Source organism: Panthera uncia, chromosome A2 (assembly GCF_023721935.1).
Source record: "Panthera uncia isolate 11264 chromosome A2, Puncia_PCG_1.0, whole genome shotgun sequence".
In the NCBI taxonomy this organism is placed as follows: Eukaryota; Metazoa; Chordata; class Mammalia; order Carnivora; family Felidae; genus Panthera; species Panthera uncia.
Window position 1 is genome coordinate 75,665,359 of NC_064816.1, and position 18,016 is coordinate 75,683,374.

Genomic DNA, 18,016 nt, shown 5'->3' on the forward strand with positions numbered 1-18,016 from the left:
ATCTATTATTTCTGTTGTAAGCACTTTCAAAACATTTTTTTTTAATTTTTAGAAAATATTTATTTTTGAGAGAGAGAGAAAGACACAGTGCGAGCAGGGGAGGAACAGAGAGGGAGGGAGACACAGAATCCGAAGCAGGCTCCGGGCTCTGAGCTGTCAGCACAGAGCCCGACACGGGGCTCGAACCCACAAACCATGAGATCATGACCTGAGCCAAAGTTGGACGCTTAACTGACTGAGCCACCCAGGCGACCCCAAAACATTTGTAGAAGCAGGCAGAGTATAAATTATAGACTCCAGACCTAAACATTATAGCATCTCGTGGAGTCTAAGGGATATACGGTAATAACACACCTAGTTCCCTTAGAATTATTTACTTACTCTATCCTTAGAAAGAAATGCAGTGAATTGAAATTTGACATTGGCCTTTTTTCTCTGAATTTGATAGACGGCTCAGGGAGAAGCAACCGAAGACTACATACATGATGTGATTGCCTTTAGTGACCCATTTGTTTCTGTAGTCTCCTAAAATTTGTATGAAAAGGCACAAGAGAGATTTAAAAACATAATCACAATATGTGAATACTATTTGAATAAAAGTGTTTTTACTTTTACTTTTTAAAATGTTTTAAAAGATTTATTTATTTATTTATTTATTTATTTATTTATTTTGGGGGAGAGAGAGAGAGAGAGCGTGTGCAGGGGAGGGGCAGAGAGAGGGAGAGAGAGAATCCCAAGCAGACTCTGCACTGTTAGTGCAGAGCCTGATGCAGGGCTTGATCCCGGAACCATGAGATCATGACCTGAACTGAGATCAAGAGTTGGAGGCTTAACCAAATGAGCCACTGCTTTTTTTTTTTTTTTTTTTATTTTTAAGAAGTGTTCACAATTCATAAAATTTGTGAGACAACTGGAAATATTACTGCCTGGCTATATGGAGGTATTAAAAATTTTTTTTTAATGTATGAATGAATGGTATTGTGGTAATGGCATTACGGTAATAGAAAAAGAAAAAAGTTCCCTCTTCAACAAAGGATATTGGGAAAACTGGGTAACCACATGCAGAAAAATAAAATTGGATCCCTATCTTATACCACCCACAAAAATAAACTCAAAATGGATCAAAGACTTAAACATAAAACCTGATACCATAAAACTCCTAGAAGAAAACCTAGGGAGAAGCTCCTTGACACAAGTCTTGGCAATTATTTTTTGGATATGACAGCAAAAGCACAAACAGCAAGATGAAAAATCAACAACTGGGACCACATCAAACTTACAAGCTTCTGCACCACAAAGAAAGAATCAACAAAATGAAAACGCAGCCTACAGAATGGGAGAAAGTATTTGCAAACTATGTGTCAGATAATATCTGAAATATAGAAAGAACTCCTACAACTCAATAACAAAGAAAACAAATCTTATTAAAAAATGGGCAGCGGGAGCTGCCTGGCTGGCTCAGTCAGAAGAGCATCCTGCTCCTGATCTCAGGGTTATGAGTTTGAGCCCCACATTGGGTGTAGCCATTACTAAAATAAATAAACATTTTTAAAAATGGGCAGAGGAACTAGACATTTTCCCAAGGAAGACACACAAAAGGCCAGCAGGTACATAAAATGATGCTTAACGTCACTAATCATCAGGGAAATGCAAATAAATATCACCTCACACCTGTTAGAATGGCTATTATCCAAGAGGCAAAGATAACAGGTGAGAATGTGGAGAAAAAGGAACACTTGTGCACTGTTGGTAGGAATGTAAATTGGTATAGCTACTGTGGAAAACATGGGGGTTCCTCAAAAAAAAGGAAAACAGAACTACCATATGCTCCAGCAATTCCACTTCTGGGTATATATCCAAAGACAATGAAAACAGGATCTCAAAGAGATACCTGCACTCTCATGTTTATGTAGCATTATTCACAGGAGCCAAGATATGGAAACAGCCTAAGTGTCTGTCTACAGATGGATGGATGATGAAGATGTGCTATGTTTATACAATGGAATATTATTCAGCCGTGAGAAAAAGAAATCCTGCCATGTGCAACATGGACGGCCCTTGAGGATATGCTAAGTGAGCTAAGTCAGACAAACACTGCATGCTATCACTTGTATGTGGAATCTGAAAAAGCCAAAGTTGTAAAAACAGAGTAGAACAATGAGTGGGGGTGGGAGTAGGAGAGATGTGGAAGGGTACAGACTTGCAGCTGTAAAGAAGTCTTGGAAACCTAATGCACAGCATAGTGCTGACAGACAATATTACTGTATCATAAATATCAAACTTGCCAAGAGACTCTATCTTGATTATTCCCACCCCTAAAAAGAAATAATAGTTATGTGATGTGATGAAGGTGTTAGCTAACGCTGCAATGGCAATCATATTTCGAAATATAAATGTATCAAATCAACATGTTATATAAACTTACACAATGTTACATGTCAGTTGTATCTCAAAAGAAGTCCTTCTCTTTCAGAGATGTACACTCAAATATTTATTAATGAAATATGATCACTGTGATTTACTGCAGAATAATACAGGAAAAGGGGACCTGGATGAGATGATGGTGAAATAAGACTGGCCACAACTTTTTAAAATTTATTTTAAGTTTATTTATTTTGTGAGAGAGAGAGAGAGACAAGAAGGGTCAGAGAGAGAGGGAGAGAGAGAATCCCAAGCAGGCTCTGCACTGTCCATGCAGAGCCGAATGCAGGGCTCGAACTCCTGAACCGTGAGATCATGACCTGAGCTGAAATCAAGAGTCTGACACTCAACCGACTGAGCCACCCAGGTGCCCCTAGACTGGCCACAAATTTTAACAGTTAAAAGTTGGTGACAGGTTCATTTTACTTTCCTGCTTTTGTATATTTATGAAATTCTCAATGAGAAAAACAAATTTAAAGAATTTTGTATATATACATGTTTATATATATACAAACATACATATATACACACACTACTGTGTGTGTGGTGTGTGCGCATAGTGTGTGTAGTGAGTGGCACTCACCTAAGCTGCTGCACCTTCTTTTGGCTTCTTTTCATCATAACTGACCTGCATTATTTCTGTAAAGTGGATCTTCATTTTTTATCTTTCATATTGCTTAAATGAAAGATGGCCTGCTTATCCAAAATACTGCTTTTATGTTAGAAATGAACATTCATGGGCGCCTGGCTGGCTCAGCCGGTTAAGCATCTGACTTCACCTTGGGTCATGATCTCACGGTTCGTGAGTTCAAGTCCTGTTTTGGGTGAGCCACTTCTGTGCGCGTCTCTCTCTCTCTCTCTCTCTCTCTCTCACACTCTCTCTCACAAAAAAAAAAAAAAAAAAAAAAAGATGGGGCACCTGGGTGGCTCAGTCGGTTAAGCGTCCGACTTCAGCTCAGGTCATGATCTCACAGCTCATGAGTTCGAGCCCCGCATCAGGCTCTGTGCTGACAGCTCAGATCCTAGAGCCTGCTTCGGAGACTGTGTCTCCCTCTCTCTCTGCCCCTCCCCTGCTCATGCTCTATCTCCTTCTCTCTCTCTCTTAAAAATAAATAAACATTAAAAAAAAAGTTTAAAATAAAAAAAAAAGAACATTCATGCTTCCTAATTGGAAGAGGGTATTAATTAATCCAAGAGTCCCTGTTTTTATTTATATTTTATCCCTTCTTTTAGCTGGCTGCCTTCTTCCCTGCATCATGCTCTTCCTTTGTGTTGCTTTTCCACTCTTATCTGCAAATTAGAATCACCTGAGGAGTTGGAAAAAAAAAAAGCCCAGGTCCCATCTCTGCAGAACACTTATATACATAATTAATTGTTCGATGTCTTGCTTTTCTTATAAGCAAGGCCTGTGTCCCCAGTGCCTATTACAATACCTTGAACATAGTTATTTAATAATTGTTAAATGACTGTTTCTACTTGTGATATATCTTAATTTTATATTGGAAAGAATTGGAACTATTCTTTTGCAGAAAAACCAAGAGAGTATTTAATATCTGTATTGGAACGACTGAGAATTGCCAAAATGACAGGCTTGGCTTTTCCTTTCTTTATGGATCATTCTAACATTGTGTCTATGTTTGAGATGATGGACACTTCAAATAAAGGCACCATATCGTTCTTGCAGTACAGAGAAGGTCAGTTATCATCTCAATTAAAGCAATAGTTTGTGGCCATTCCATAACTTTCCCTAGCTGAAAAGAATTCTCGCTTCGTAAATTTTCCTTTCTTCTCATTCTGATTTTACAGCCTTAAAAACCCTGGGTCTGTTGACTGCAGATGAAGTTTTAAAAGATGATGGACATGCAGTAACTCTGGATAAATTCAGACGTGAAGTGTAAGTTTATTTTTATGTGACTGGTATTTAAATAATACGGCATGACTTAAAGTACAATGAAAACAATTTAAAACGTAAGTTCCTACCTTTTGACAGAAACATTTCAGTCCCTTGAAACTTTCAGCTGTCTAGAAAGCGAGGAGTGACAGCAAAATGTCAAGCCTGGGGGCAGGCGGCAGAGGGAGAAGGTGCTGGAATTAGGAAGTTTCTGGGGCACTTCCATTCTTTTCTCAGTGGGAAAGCCCAGCAGTTCTCAGAAAATGAGGTGGAGAAGCCCCAGTGTTCTGGAACTAACAGAAAAGTTCTGAGCCCAAATCCCTATAAAATATGGAGTAATAGAATTTCTCTCAAAGCATTTCCTCAAAATTATTTATCACCAGGTAAGTATTTACCGTCAGTATATGTTGTGAGGCCCCTGGCTGACTCAGTCAGTAGAGCATGTGACTCTTGATCTTGGGATCAGGAGTCCAAGCCCCCGTTGGGTGTAGAGCGTATTTAAAAACAAACAAACAAACAAACAAAAAACAGTATGGGAGACTACGTGGCTCAGTCAGTTGAGCGTCCGACTCTTGATTTCAGCTCATGTCACGGATCTTGCGGTTCATAGGATCGAGCCCCACATCCGCTCCATGCCAAAAGAGTGGAGTCTGCTTGGGATTCTCTCCCTCCCTCCCTCTCTGCCATTCCTCCCCACATAAGTAAAAAAATAATAATAAAGAAATAGGATAGGTTGCATGTCAGCCTGACAGTTTTATTTATTTACTTACTTACTTAAGCAGGCCCCATGCCCAGTATGGGGCTCAAACCCACCACCCTGAGATCAAGAGTTGCATGCTCTACCACCTGAGCCATCTAGGGGCCCTAGGACAATTTTAGATGCAAGTTATATTACAGCTTTAAAAGTACTAACTAAATGCTGAATCAGAAAACAAAAAAATTGGAATAACATTTGATAGTTGTAGAAGGCCTCTAACCAATGTAATTCAATTTGTTTAAATGTTTTGTTCTCTAAGGATTTATTAATCAAGAAATTGGTATGTAACATAGTCCAAAAAGCCAAGGAAAAGTCAAAGAAAAAAGAAAGTTTAAGATTCCCGTCTCATTATCAGTTACATAAATATGAAACAAAAACTGTTTAATTCCCATCCTTGCCCCAGGGAGAGACTGAAACACAGTGCCCTGGCCTGAAATGTTTCATCCAAAAGAAAAGGCTGCCTGCCCACTGTCCTGGAATGGAATTAGGAAGGATTTTAAATGTAAGGACATTTGTGGAATATGAGAGCAATTCTATTTTGGTCACCACCTCATAATGTTTTCTTAGAGGAAAGACAGTGAATTTCCAAACCAGATACGGGAACTTCAATTATGAACATACATTCTAAAGTGATTTTTTTTTTAATGTATTTGCTGTGTTTGATTATCTACAACAGTCTCCCTTAATTAGCACAGGAAATTGAAAATTGCTTGTAATTTATTATCTCTGCTCTTGTATCTTGTTCAACAGACATACTTAGCATTTACATTTGTAAATGGAATTACTTGGAGTTTTCATGACTTCTGAGTTTTCTGGTTTTGTTTTCTTAGGAACAAGAGGATGGAGGAAATATGGGCAGCGTTTTAATAATGCCATCAGTCCAAGATAATAAATGATTCCATAAAGTTTTCAACTGTCCAGTTTCATTAACTCAGAACTTCGTCACATAACTTGACATCCAGTTGGCCTCCTCTTTGTTAAAAACCAAAACTCCAAAACAAGAAAAGATGCTTTATTTTCCCGTGTTAGGCCAGTTTGTCCTCAAATTAAGTAGAATCTCAACATCTTGTTGAGCCAGTTTGTAAATTCCAACTTCATTTAAGGCCTCGGTGGCAGGAGGCTGCCCTGAGGCTGACTGCAGGACGTCTTTCAGAAGGAGGGCAGAGCCAATGTTCAGATTCAAAACAATACACGCTTCTTTGACACTGTTTAAGAAAAAAAAAAGCAGGAGGGAAATGAGATATCCATTATCTGTATCATCACGTTATTCCATAATATTTTCATTTTCAGAAACTAAACAGCTTCCCTGCACTGCAAATCCACATCCCTCTCTAGAAAGTATTTATGGATTTATTATTTGGCTTTTTTAACATGTAAGGACAATGTATGTGTACAGTGTTTCTATTTCATTAGATTACTATAATGTGATAGGATCATTGTTTTCCATATGTGTGTATTACTCTCCAAAAGGTAATACTGACACTAACATAATAGCCTATTAAATGTGGCTAAGACTTTAGGTAGATTACAATATGGGAAGAGAAACTAATAAAAAAGAAAAAAAAATTCAGATCTCTTACTAAAATAAAAATCATTTTTTCATTTTATAATAACTTTAAAGGGACTACTTTATAATCTCAAACTCCCTCTCCCCAATAATTTAAATTTCAAACCAATAATTCTAAAAATGGTTTGAAGAATTTTTCTGACATTCATTTATAGTTACGCTTAGAACCAAAATCAACATAAATATGTAAGAAAACCACTTTCTTCATGCCTGGCCTACTATTAGGTACCAGGCATATTTTTAATTTCTTCTATTTATTGACTATGGTACAACTGCACTTGCCTTTATTTTCTACTTGTCTCTCCAGTAACGGGCAAATAGAAGCATGAAACCAATGGTGGGAACAAAGCCCAGCCCATAACTCAGATCCAGTTCTGATAAATTTGGGGGGGATGGGGGTCATGGGTCACACCTTAGAGTAGCTGGGTACATGATGAATGTTTTCAATTTTTAGCTGATGCTGTATTTATCCCACCACACATCACGGGGCCCCTAGGGCTGTGAAAAGAGGAATCAACATCCTGTAAAGCTTGATGCCATCAACAGTCATTGTTAAGTTCTGAGCTTACTGTTTGAAGTAATTTTCTGGCCTCTTGCAATAGCGGGAGAACAGGGGGAACAGGTTCCGAGTCATATCAAACTGGAGCTGAGCTGCCCCTCCCTCGTTGAAATGATTGGCAAGAACGATCTGAAACAGAGCAGTTTGCGTCACACGTGCCTTTGCCATCAGGGCCCCGGAACGCCGCCCGCTCTTGCTTACTTCTTGGTAGATGTACACATCCAGCTTCTCCACAAGCACCTGCCAGAAGACTGTGAACAAGGAGAAGCAAAGCTGCTCCTCCAGCTGGAGTAAGCGGTCTCTCACGGTGAGCAGCAGCGGGCAGGCCGAGCTGGACAGGGACATCACCGCCTGCTCCGACTGCGACGGCAGCGACAGCCACCTGCGAGGGACCAAGACCGCACCGCCTGCAGCGCGTTACATTTTACTACGGAATCTTCAAAACCTTGTACTTTTAGAGATGTGACCAATCATTTTACATGTGGGGAAGTGCACTGTCCTGGGGCATCATGGTTGGATAAGAGCAAAATGTACAGCCCAACATTAAAAGCCGTCTCAGAAAATAAATATAACTATATTGATACACTGGTTCTCCATTAAATACTCCCTTATTTAATGAGGATGACACATCATTTCCTTAATGTGACTTACTGAAATAATAAATGTAACATGTATTAGCATTGAAGACATCAGGTAATTTTATGCTCTGGTTTTCGGCAGAATAACAGGGACTAAGCACACTTGCAAACGGATTACAAATGCTCGGTGTGACGGGGACTGTGCTGGAGAAGACAGACCCTGCCTGTTCTCACAGAGTACGCAGTGTGGGGAAAGGGACAGAGACCACAGAATCACGACAGTGGATATAGAGTACCCTGCAGGCATGCATGCAGAGTACTGTTGGGGCACCAGGCCACTCAGCCCCACATCCCAGACCAGTTGTGACTATCTCTGTAGTCACAACTACATCTGAGGGTTAAATTAGGATCAGTTTATTCTGATTAAGAATGTCTGAACAGGGCCCCCTGTGTGGCTCAGTTGGTTGAGTGTCTCTGACTCTTGATTTCAGCTCAGGTCGTGATCTCCCGGTTCATGGCTTTGAGCCCCATGTCAGGCTCTGTGCTGACAGTGCAGAGCCTGCTTGGGATTCTCTCTCTCTCTCTCTCTCTCTCAGGATGAATAAATAAACTGAATAAATGTCTGAATATATTTTAGAAAGCTTTCTATCAAAAATGGTTAAAAGTTTGTAGAGCAAAAGGCCAAACTCTGCTATCTAGACACCTTGGAAATTTGCATATATCATCTTTCAATCTTTTTTAAAGTTTTTATTTTAATCACTGATATTCATCACCAAGTGCGCGCCTTAATCCCCATCACCTATTTTACCCATCCCTCCACCCACCTCCCCTCTGGTAACCATCATTTGGTTCTCTGTAGTTAAGAGTCTGTTTCTTGGTTTGCCTCCCTCCTTTTTTCCTTTGTTCATTTGTTATGTCTCTTAAATTCCACATGAGTGACATCATATGGTATTTGTCTTTCTCTGATTGACTTATTTTGCTTAGCATAATACTCTCTAGCTCCATCCCTGTTGTTGCAAATAGCAAGGTTTCAAAATTTTTTTATGGCCGAATAATATTCCATTGTAGATATACACATTTTTTTTTTTTTATTCATTCATCTATCAGTGGACACTTGGGCTGCTTCCATATCTTGGCTCTTGTAAATAATGCTGCCATAAACATAGGAATGCATGTATTCCTTTGAATTAGTGTTTTCATATTCTTTGGGTAAATACACAGTAGTGTGATTCCTGAATCATGGGGTAACTTTTTGAGGAAACTCCATACTGCTTTCTAGAGCGGCTGCACCAGTTTGCATTCCCACCAACAGTGCACAAGGGTTCCTTTTACTCCACACGCCCACCAACACCTGTTGTTTCTTGTGTGTGTTTTAAGTTTATTTATTTTGAGCGAGTGAGCAGGAGGGGCAGAAAGAGAGGGAGAGAGGGAATCCCAAGCAGGCCCCGCACCGTCAGTGCAGAGCCTGACACGGGGCCTGAACTCATGAAACCGTGATACCAGGACTTGAGCTGAAACCAAGAGTCAGACGCTTAACCGACTGAGCCACCAGGTGCCACGTGTTTCTCGTGGTTTTGATTTTTAGCCATTCGGACAACTATGAGGTGATAGCTGACTGTGGTTCTGATTTGCATTTTCCTGGTGTTAAGTGACGATCAGCATCTTTTCATGTGTCTGTTGGCCATCTGGATATCTTCTTTGCAGAAATGTCTGTTCGTGTCTTCTCATTTTTGATTGGATTATTTGTTTTGGGGGTGTTGTACCAGTTCTTGATCTATTTTGGATACTAACCCTTCATCAAATATGTCATTTGCAAACATCTTCTCCCATTCAGTAGTTGCCTTTTAGTTTTGTTGATTGTTTTCTTTGCTGTGCAGAAGCTTTTTATTTTATGTAGTCCCAATAGTTTTTGTTTTTTGTTGTTGTTTGCTTTTGATTCCCTTGCCTCAGGGGACCTATCTAGAAAAAAGTTGCTATGATCAATGTTAGAGAAATTACTGCCTATATTCTTTTCTAAGATTTTTATGGTTTCGGGTCTCACATTTAGGTCCTTAATCTATTATGAATTTATTTTTGTGTATGGTGTAAGAAAGTGGTCCAGTTTCATTCTTTTGCATGCAGCTGTCCGGTTTTCCCAGCACCATTTGTTGAAGAGACAGTCCTTTTCCCTTTAGATACTCTTTCCTGCTTTGTCAGAGATTAATTGACCAAATAGTTGTAGGTTTATTCTGGGTTTTCTATTCTGTTCTTTTGATCTATGTGTCTATTTTTGTGCCAGTACCATACTGTTTTGATCCTACAGACTTGTAATAGAACTTGGAAGTCCAGAATTGTGATGCCTCAGCTTGCTTTTCTTTTTCAAGATCGCTTTGGCTATTTGGGATCTTTTGTAGTTTCATCCACATTCGAGAAATGTTTGTCCTACTTCTGTAAAACATGTTGCTGGTATTTTGATAGGGATTGCATTAAATGTGTAGGTTGCTTTGGGTAGTGTAGGCATATTAACAATATTTTTTCTCCCAGTCCATGAGCATGGAATGTCTTCCCATTTCTCTGTGTCGTCTTCAGTTTCTTTCATCAGTGTTTTGTAGTTTTCTGAGTATAGTTCTTTCACTTCTTTGGTTAGTTTTATTCCTGGGTATCTTACTGTTTTTGGTGCAGTTGTAAATGGGACTGTTTTCTTAATTTCTCTTTCGGCTGAGATGTAACAGGTTTCTATACATTGTGTACACTGTGACTTTGCTGAATTCATTCATCAGTTCTAGCAGTTTTTTGGTGGAGTCTTTTGGATTTTCTATATATGGTATCATGTCATCTGCAAACAGTGAAAGTTTGACTTCCTCCTTACCAGTCTGGATGCCTTTTCTTTCTTTTTGTTACCTGATTGCTGTAGCTAGGACTTCAGTACTGTGTTGAATGTGATGGTGAGAGTGGACAACCTTGTCCTGTTCCTGACCTTAAGGGACAGGCACTCAGCTTTTCCCACTGAGGATGATATCAGCTGTGTGTTTTTCACACATGGCCTTTATTATGTTGAGATATGTTCGCTTTAAACCTACTTTGTCGAGGATTTGCTGTCATGAATGAATGTTGTACTTTGTCAAATGCTTTTTCTGCCATCTATTGAAATAATCACATTATCCTTCTCCTTTCTCTTATGTTGATGTGATGTATCATACTGATTGATTTGTGATACTGAACCACCTTTGCAATCCAGGAATAAATCTCACTTGATCATGGTGAATGATTCTTTTAATGTATTGTTGGATTTGGTTTGCCAGTATCTTGTTGAGGATTTCTGTACCCATGTTCATCAGGGATATTGGCCTGCAGTTCTCTTTTGTTGTGGAGTCTTGGTCTAGTTTTGAAATCAGGGTCATGCTGGCCTCAGAATGAATTTGGAAGTTTTCCTTCCTCTTCTATGTTTTGGAATAGTCTGAGAAATATAGGTATTTATCATCTTTCAACTTTTAGCAAACTGGATTTGAGAGTTGAGTAATAAGAAAATATGAAGGACTTACCTTTCTTTTTTATACAATTTTGCAGCATCTTTAACTTCTCTAAAAACATGGTCTACTTGGCGGGTCAACATGTCATGCTTTAAACGCTCCAGTAGGTTAATCATATCATCAAAGACAGAACTCTCCATAGAGGCCAGCTGTCCCAGCTGCAATTTACTGAGGGTGTTATTCTCTGCAAAGACCTCCAGTGCTGCCTGCTGAAGTTGCAGGAAGAACTGAAAGCAAAAATGTATTAACATGGTCATTAAGATGCTTCCTTTTTAACAGCATGAAATATAATTCATGTACTACAACTCACTTGTTTAAAGTGTACAATATATTGGCTTTTAGTGTATATTCAGAATTGCGCATCTAACGCCAGTGTCAATTTTAGAATGTTTTCTTTACTCCAAAAAGATACCCCACACTTAACCATCATCTCCCAGTCCCCTCCGTGCACCCTCCCACCCTAGGCAACCACTCATCTTTCTGTCTCTATCGATTTGCCTCTTCTGGATGTTTCATATAAATGGAATCCTATAATTTCTGGCTCTTTCTGACTGGCTTCTTTCACTTAGTATGTTTTCAAGGTTCATCTATGTTGTAAGATGTATCAGTACTTAATTTCTTTTAATTGCTTAATATTCCATTATACGGCCGTACCACATTGTATTTAGCTATTCATCAGATGACAGACAGCTGGGTTCTTTCTCGTCTATTATGAACAATACTGCAGTGAACATTTGTGTGTATGGTTTTGTGTGGACAAATGTCTTCAATTCTCTTGGGTATACTGGGAGTAGAGCTGCTGGGTCATACGGCAATTCTGTGTTTAGCTATTTGAGGACCTGCAGACTATCTTCCACAGTGGCTGTACTATCTTACGTTCCTACCAGCTGTGTGTGAGGGTTCCAACTTCTCTACCTCTGCACTAGTAATTGTTATTATGTCTTTTTTATTATAGCCATCTTAGTTTATATTTAGTGATGTCTCACTATGATTTTAATTTGCGTTTCCCTGATGGCTGATTTCTTTAAGTACTCATTTTCTCCGAACACAGACTGAGAGTTGTAGTAAGCAGATTTATGAGAGTTAAGAGAATTAAAATGTCACTTTTACAGTGGCATTTTAGGTAGAATATGTATTATTTTTTTCTGCCCTACAGAAAAATAACGCTGTGGATATTTAGCAAAAGATTAAAGGCAACCTAAATGCCCATTAGTAGGGGACAGGATATGGCCACAATAAGTGATTGTTCAGGGATGGACATGAGAGAGGCCACACTGGTATTTTCTGCTGAACCTATCAGAGAAGAGGCACTGGTCCTCTCAGTGCCTGGACAGTGGGAGCCTGGAGCCACCTGTGGCCACACTCCCAGAGCCTGCCTGACAATGAAGCCAGAAGGGAACAAGTCCAGGGCAGCCATGCCTACTGCTTTCAGTTACACAAACAGATTCCTCACCGACTCACCCCACTCCCCCTCCCCACTCAGGCCAGCACCAATCCAGCTTCTGTCACCTACAACTGAAAAATTCCTGACTCTGAATGGCTGGGTATGTCTGGCTTGGTGCAATCTGGCAATGGACAGACAGCTATTAGTACAGAATCGAAATTAATGGAAGGTGAGCTCTGTCCACTCTTCCTTTTTTCTATCTAGGCAATACAAGAGCATTAGTGATTTTTATTTTAAGCGTTCACAGGCTGAAAGACCATGAAAATGGGTAAATAACTTCTTATATTAAACAGAATTTGTAAAATCATAACATACAAGGACAAAAAATTCATTCATGATTTGAGGAGCTACTCTAAATTTGGTTATTCTTCTGCTGACAGAAGGACCCAGTTAATTCAGCAGCGCATTACAAATTTCCTAAGGACAGGGATGATGGCCAATTCATCTTCGTTAACAGACTATGGCACCAAGTAAAAGTAGTTAATGATGTTCCACAAATAATTCGTTGAAGCTAAAAATCTGGCTTCGAATGAGTCTCTTATTAGATCATCTGGCACGAGAATCAGGAATGACAATTTGTTTTATGACAAAGCTTAGCAGAAAATGGAGCAGTGTGAGGGCTGAGTGAAAAAAGTACTTACTAAAATGAGGAAAACAACACATAAAAGTACACAATGAGAATTGTGTAGCATACGCAATAGAATACAGCCCATGTGTTCTAATTAGGTGACTTTATAAACAAATGCCATTAGTCAGTACACTCTATATTCATTTTATGAAATAATTATTTTGTGTCTTATCTTCCTTGCTTAGCAGAATGATACTATGAATGTGGATCTCAGTTAACATTTTTGTTGAAAAAGGCTTTTAAGTCCCAGCCAGAGTCTAGAATATAAACTATGTTTATCAGGTTTTTATCTTATTTATGTCTGTTATTACATTTATTTTTGTTTCCTATTTTTTTAATTAATTACCCTGTATGTAATTAAGATAAAGACTTTTCTGTTTTGTTTATTCTTTCACAGTAAAGGAATACATTTTCTATATAATGCGTTAGCAGTATATGCTTTTTGTTAGAAATTCATAATGTAAAATATATTATTTTTAATAAAAACTTAAAAAAACAAACATATATCTATTCTTATTATGTTTTCAAGACTCTGTCCTTAACCTGGACATTGAGTATTTTTAAATGCCTATGTTTGATTGTATTTCATTTCTGCTTTTTTTTTATTACATTAAGACTTGACAATATACAGACATTTTAATTTACCTTGTCCACCTCTGTGACTCATGTGAACACACTCAAAAATTATGTTTTCTAGTATACTATGAACTTATCACCAATCCTCAGTTAATCAAGCTTTCGAATTATTCTACCCTGGAATTTTTCAATTCCCACTTTATCTACCACATTTAAAAAGTGGTATTATTAAGTCTTTAGTTGACATTATAGTTGTTTTGTTGTTTTACTTTCCTATTTTCATTTCATGACACAATCATATAATACTTTACATTTACAATGTACCTTAGTACAGTTTGTTTTTTTTTTTTCCATTTAATGTATACTTCACTGTTTTATGGTCATGCAAATTCTCTGTTAATACTTTCTGTCATGAAACCTACTTCATGGGACACAGTGGTGAAAACCCAAGCTGATTTCTGTATCTATACACATGATCAGGGAATAGTGATTCCAAACCCAAGAGCACCCTGTCCAAGAAGTTCCTGGAGCTCCTCTGAGGTCATTCTAATATCTAAACATCATCAAAGGAATTAATCTATGTTAAAGTTTTAAAGGCTAATTAAGTTTCTTCATTTTTGGCTAGAAATACATATTGGAAAATCTGGTTAGCAAAAGCCTTGAAAACCAGTATAGTCCTTGGATTAATAAAAAGAGTAAACAGAAATTATTTAATAATTGTATTTAGGCAGACCAAATGAATGTGTGTGGAGAAAGGAAGGATAAATAAAATTCTTGGAGGCAAAAGGCCTTATAGTACTTGCTAACCGGACCCAAGGTTCTGATTTTTAGATTTATTTAAGACACCTCCCACTATAAGAAATTAACTTTCTTGGATGATGTGATAATGGTATTGTGGTTATGGGTGTTTTTGGTTTTTTTTTAAGGAATTATTTTAGAGATACATTTTGAAATATTTATCATGAAATATACCTTAAGATCTTCAAAATAATCAAGTGTGGGAGGTGGAGAAGAGGCTTAAATAAAACAAAATTGGTACAAGAAGCTGGATGACAGGAACATAGGAGTTCATTTTATTATTCTACTTACTCATGTTTTAAAGGCATTCAAAGGGTATCAAATGTTATTTTTATTACTTTTATTTTACTTTGTTATGTAATCTTTACCCCAATGTGGGCTTGAACTCACGATCCTGAGACCAACAGGCGCAGGCTCTACCGACTGAGCGAGCCAGGTGCCCCTCAGATGGTGTTATTTTATCTTCCTTAAAGTCCTGGATTTTATGGATTTTGACACCATTTCTCAATCCTAGCTTTTTCTGAATGGCAATTACCATACATGAATACTTCCCAAGTATAAAGTCTAATTAAGAGGAAAAAGGTTCATTCTATAGACCACTATCTTATGAGACATTGGCTTTCTTTTCCAATGATTAAACTATTGGGATTATGTAACTATTTGCGAATTGAGAAAAACATGTAATTTAATTATACCCCCTAGGTTTGGCCTAATTGTTATTCTACTAATGTGTAATTTCTGCTTGCTGTAAATTCAAAATTTCAAAAGGTAAAACTGTTAATACTACTAACAAAAAACTGTTTAACTAAAACTGTGAAAAATCTACGATTTAATATAAAAAGCACATTAGCGGGGCACCTGGCCGGCTCAGTCGGAAGAGCATGCGACTCTTGATCTCCAGTCGTGAGTTCAAGCCTCACATTGTGTGTAGAGATTAATTTTAAAAAATAGTAAATAAACTAAAAAATATATATGTTAAAATAAATAAATAAATAAATAAATAAATAAAAGCACATTAACTTACAACATTGTCAGCCCAGTCTGCCAGTACTGTTGAGATATAGTTCACAGCATTGAGAATTGCGCAGTATCGAAAGCCAAGGGAAGCTCTAGTCTCTTCTTTCATCACCTGAGTTAACCGTATCCTGAAATCATCTACTAAGTCCTTCTGTAACTCCAGGAACTGTAGTTTTCTGGAAGCTGTGGGAAGATTTTTATATCTGTCTGTGGAGAAAGTTAATAAGACATGTGAAAGTTTTGGTTCTGCCCAGGACACAGTTATAGGTTTTCCCTATTGACATGCTTTGGTACCTTTGTCAAATAATCAATCAACCATCCAAGTACGGATCTATTTCTAAACTTTACAAGGTTGCAGGTTTCACAAGTATATGTACTTGTCAAAACTCACTGAACTGTATACTTCAGATTTATGTTCTCCATTGTATATAAATTACAGCTCAATTTTTTTTAATGTTTATTTTTGAGGTGGGGGAGAGAGAGACAGCTCAAGCAGGGAAGGGGCAGAGAGAGACGGAGACACAGAATCTGAAGCAGGCTCCAGGCTCCAAGCTGTCAGTACAGAGCCAGATGCGGGGCTTAAATCCACGAACCGTGACCTGAGCCAAAGTCAGATGCTTAACCAACAGAGCTGCCCAGGCGCCTCACAGTTTAATTTTTTAAAGGCATGAGGAAATTATAGATGGGCCCTGATTTATTATGGTTCAACTTAAGATTTTTCAAGTTTACAATGGTACAAAAGCTATACACATTTATAGAAATTACTTTGAATATTTTATTTGGATCTCTTCCCAGGCTGGCAATATGGGATACAACCCTCTCATGATCCTGGGCAGCGGGAGAGCGGCATATCTCCATCAGCCATGGGATCATGAGGGTCAACAACCAATGCACTTACAGCCATTTTGTCCTCACACAACCATTCTTTTTTTCACTGTCAGTACAGTATTTAATAAATTACATGAGATATTCAACATTTTATTATAAAGTAGGTTAGGTGTACGAAATGCATTTTTGACTTAAAATGTTTAACTTAGGATACCTTCATCAGGATGTAGCCCCACTGTAAGTCACAGATCTGTATGATAAGGTTTTGGGGTAATGGTGGGGTTTGGAGGTGGGTCCTGCCCCCATGCTTTAATAAAATCACCTTTTTGCACCAAAGACGTCTTCAAGAATTCTTTCTTGGCCGTCAGCTCCGAACCCCACCATCACCCCAAAACCTTATCATGTATATATAATAACCACCCCATTTCAGGGCACCTGGGTGGCTCAGTTGGTTGTGTCCACCTGACTCTTGATTTCAGCTCAGGTCATGATATCACGGCTCGTAAGATGGAGCCCTGTGTCAGTCTCTGTGCTGACGGTGCGAAGCCTCCTTGGGATTTCTCTCTCTCTCTCTCTCTCTCTCTCTCTGCCCCTCCCCCCCCCCAAATAAATAAAAATAAAACTTTTTTAAAAATCACCCCATTTCTTCAACAAAAAAATGACTTCTTTTTTAAAGGAAGGAGAAACTATGACAGGTTAGAAGACTGTCATAGAAGTCTCGTGTCAGATGACACGTGTTTTAAAACGAAACGTCTCGTGTCGTTTTGACACGTCTCGTCAGATGACTCGTGTTTTAAAAAGCACGAGTTCTTCAGGGCGCCTGAGTGGCACATTCAGTTGAACGTCTGACCTCAGCTCAGGTCATGATCTCACAGTTTGTGAGTTCGAGCCCCGGACTTTGGATCCTCTGTCCCTATCTGTCTCTGCTCCTCCCCCACTTGTGTGCACGCATGCGCTCGCTCTCTCTTTCATTCTCTCTCTCAAAAGAAAAAAAAAAAAAGCTTACCTAAAAGAAAGCTGTATCTTGAAAGACTTATACTTACCAGTTATAACCAAGAGTAGCGTCATAAAAGTTTCTGCACAGTCTGGAACTTTCATCTCGTCCACATCAGTGATATCCTTATATTGGGATATCCAAGCAGCTTCTGATGAAAGCATTGAGTCCATTTTTTGAAGAGCAACTGATATGCAGAAAAAGGGAACAGGTCAATTAAGTAGTTACAGTCATTCTTAATTTTCAGCACAGGTTTTTAGGAGTAATGGTTTTTCTGTAAAAAAACAAACAAAAAACCAAATCTACAACCTCCCACCGGTTGCACTATATTTAATACGCTCTGTGTTAGGGTTGAACAAGATTGCCTACTTCTCTCTGCCACCCCTACCCAAAATCTTCAAAATAGTTAAACTGATTAGACAAGCTACATCCAACAGACACTACAAAGA

General features: G+C 38.5%; 2 protein-coding genes across 3 annotated transcripts in view; one reads left to right on the plus strand and one right to left on the minus strand.

Annotated features, from left to right (window-relative positions):
* The window catches only part of EFCAB10 (EF-hand calcium binding domain 10), a 10,589-nt gene extending 4,607 nt beyond the window's left edge, over positions 1 to 5,982 (plus strand). The window contains exons 2-4 of the mRNA XM_049642807.1: positions 3,951 to 4,115; positions 4,228 to 4,315; positions 5,900 to 5,982. Of these exons, the coding sequence (XP_049498764.1) occupies positions 3,951 to 4,115; positions 4,228 to 4,315; positions 5,900 to 5,936 (290 nt within the window). The 3' untranslated portion in view covers positions 5,937 to 5,982. The remainder of the gene's footprint in view (positions 1 to 3,950; positions 4,116 to 4,227; positions 4,316 to 5,899) is intronic.
* Positions 5,983 to 6,072: 90 nt separating this feature from the next.
* Positions 6,073 to 18,016, minus strand: part of RINT1 (RAD50 interactor 1) — a 29,209-nt gene continuing 17,265 nt past the window's right edge. Inside the window, exons 10-15 of one of the 2 annotated variants that reach the window (XM_049642801.1) lie at positions 17,617 to 17,754; positions 15,753 to 15,952; positions 11,295 to 11,509; positions 7,397 to 7,577; positions 7,206 to 7,324; positions 6,073 to 6,274 (exon numbers count right to left, since the gene is read on the minus strand). In XM_049642801.1, the coding sequence (XP_049498758.1) occupies positions 6,082 to 6,274; positions 7,206 to 7,324; positions 7,397 to 7,577; positions 11,295 to 11,509; positions 15,753 to 15,952; positions 17,617 to 17,754 (1,046 nt within the window). In that variant the 3' untranslated portion in view covers positions 6,073 to 6,081. Of the gene's footprint in view, positions 6,275 to 7,205; positions 7,578 to 11,294; positions 11,510 to 15,752; positions 15,953 to 17,616; positions 17,755 to 18,016 lie in introns of both variants that reach the window. The other variant, XM_049642800.1, reaches the window with a different exon arrangement.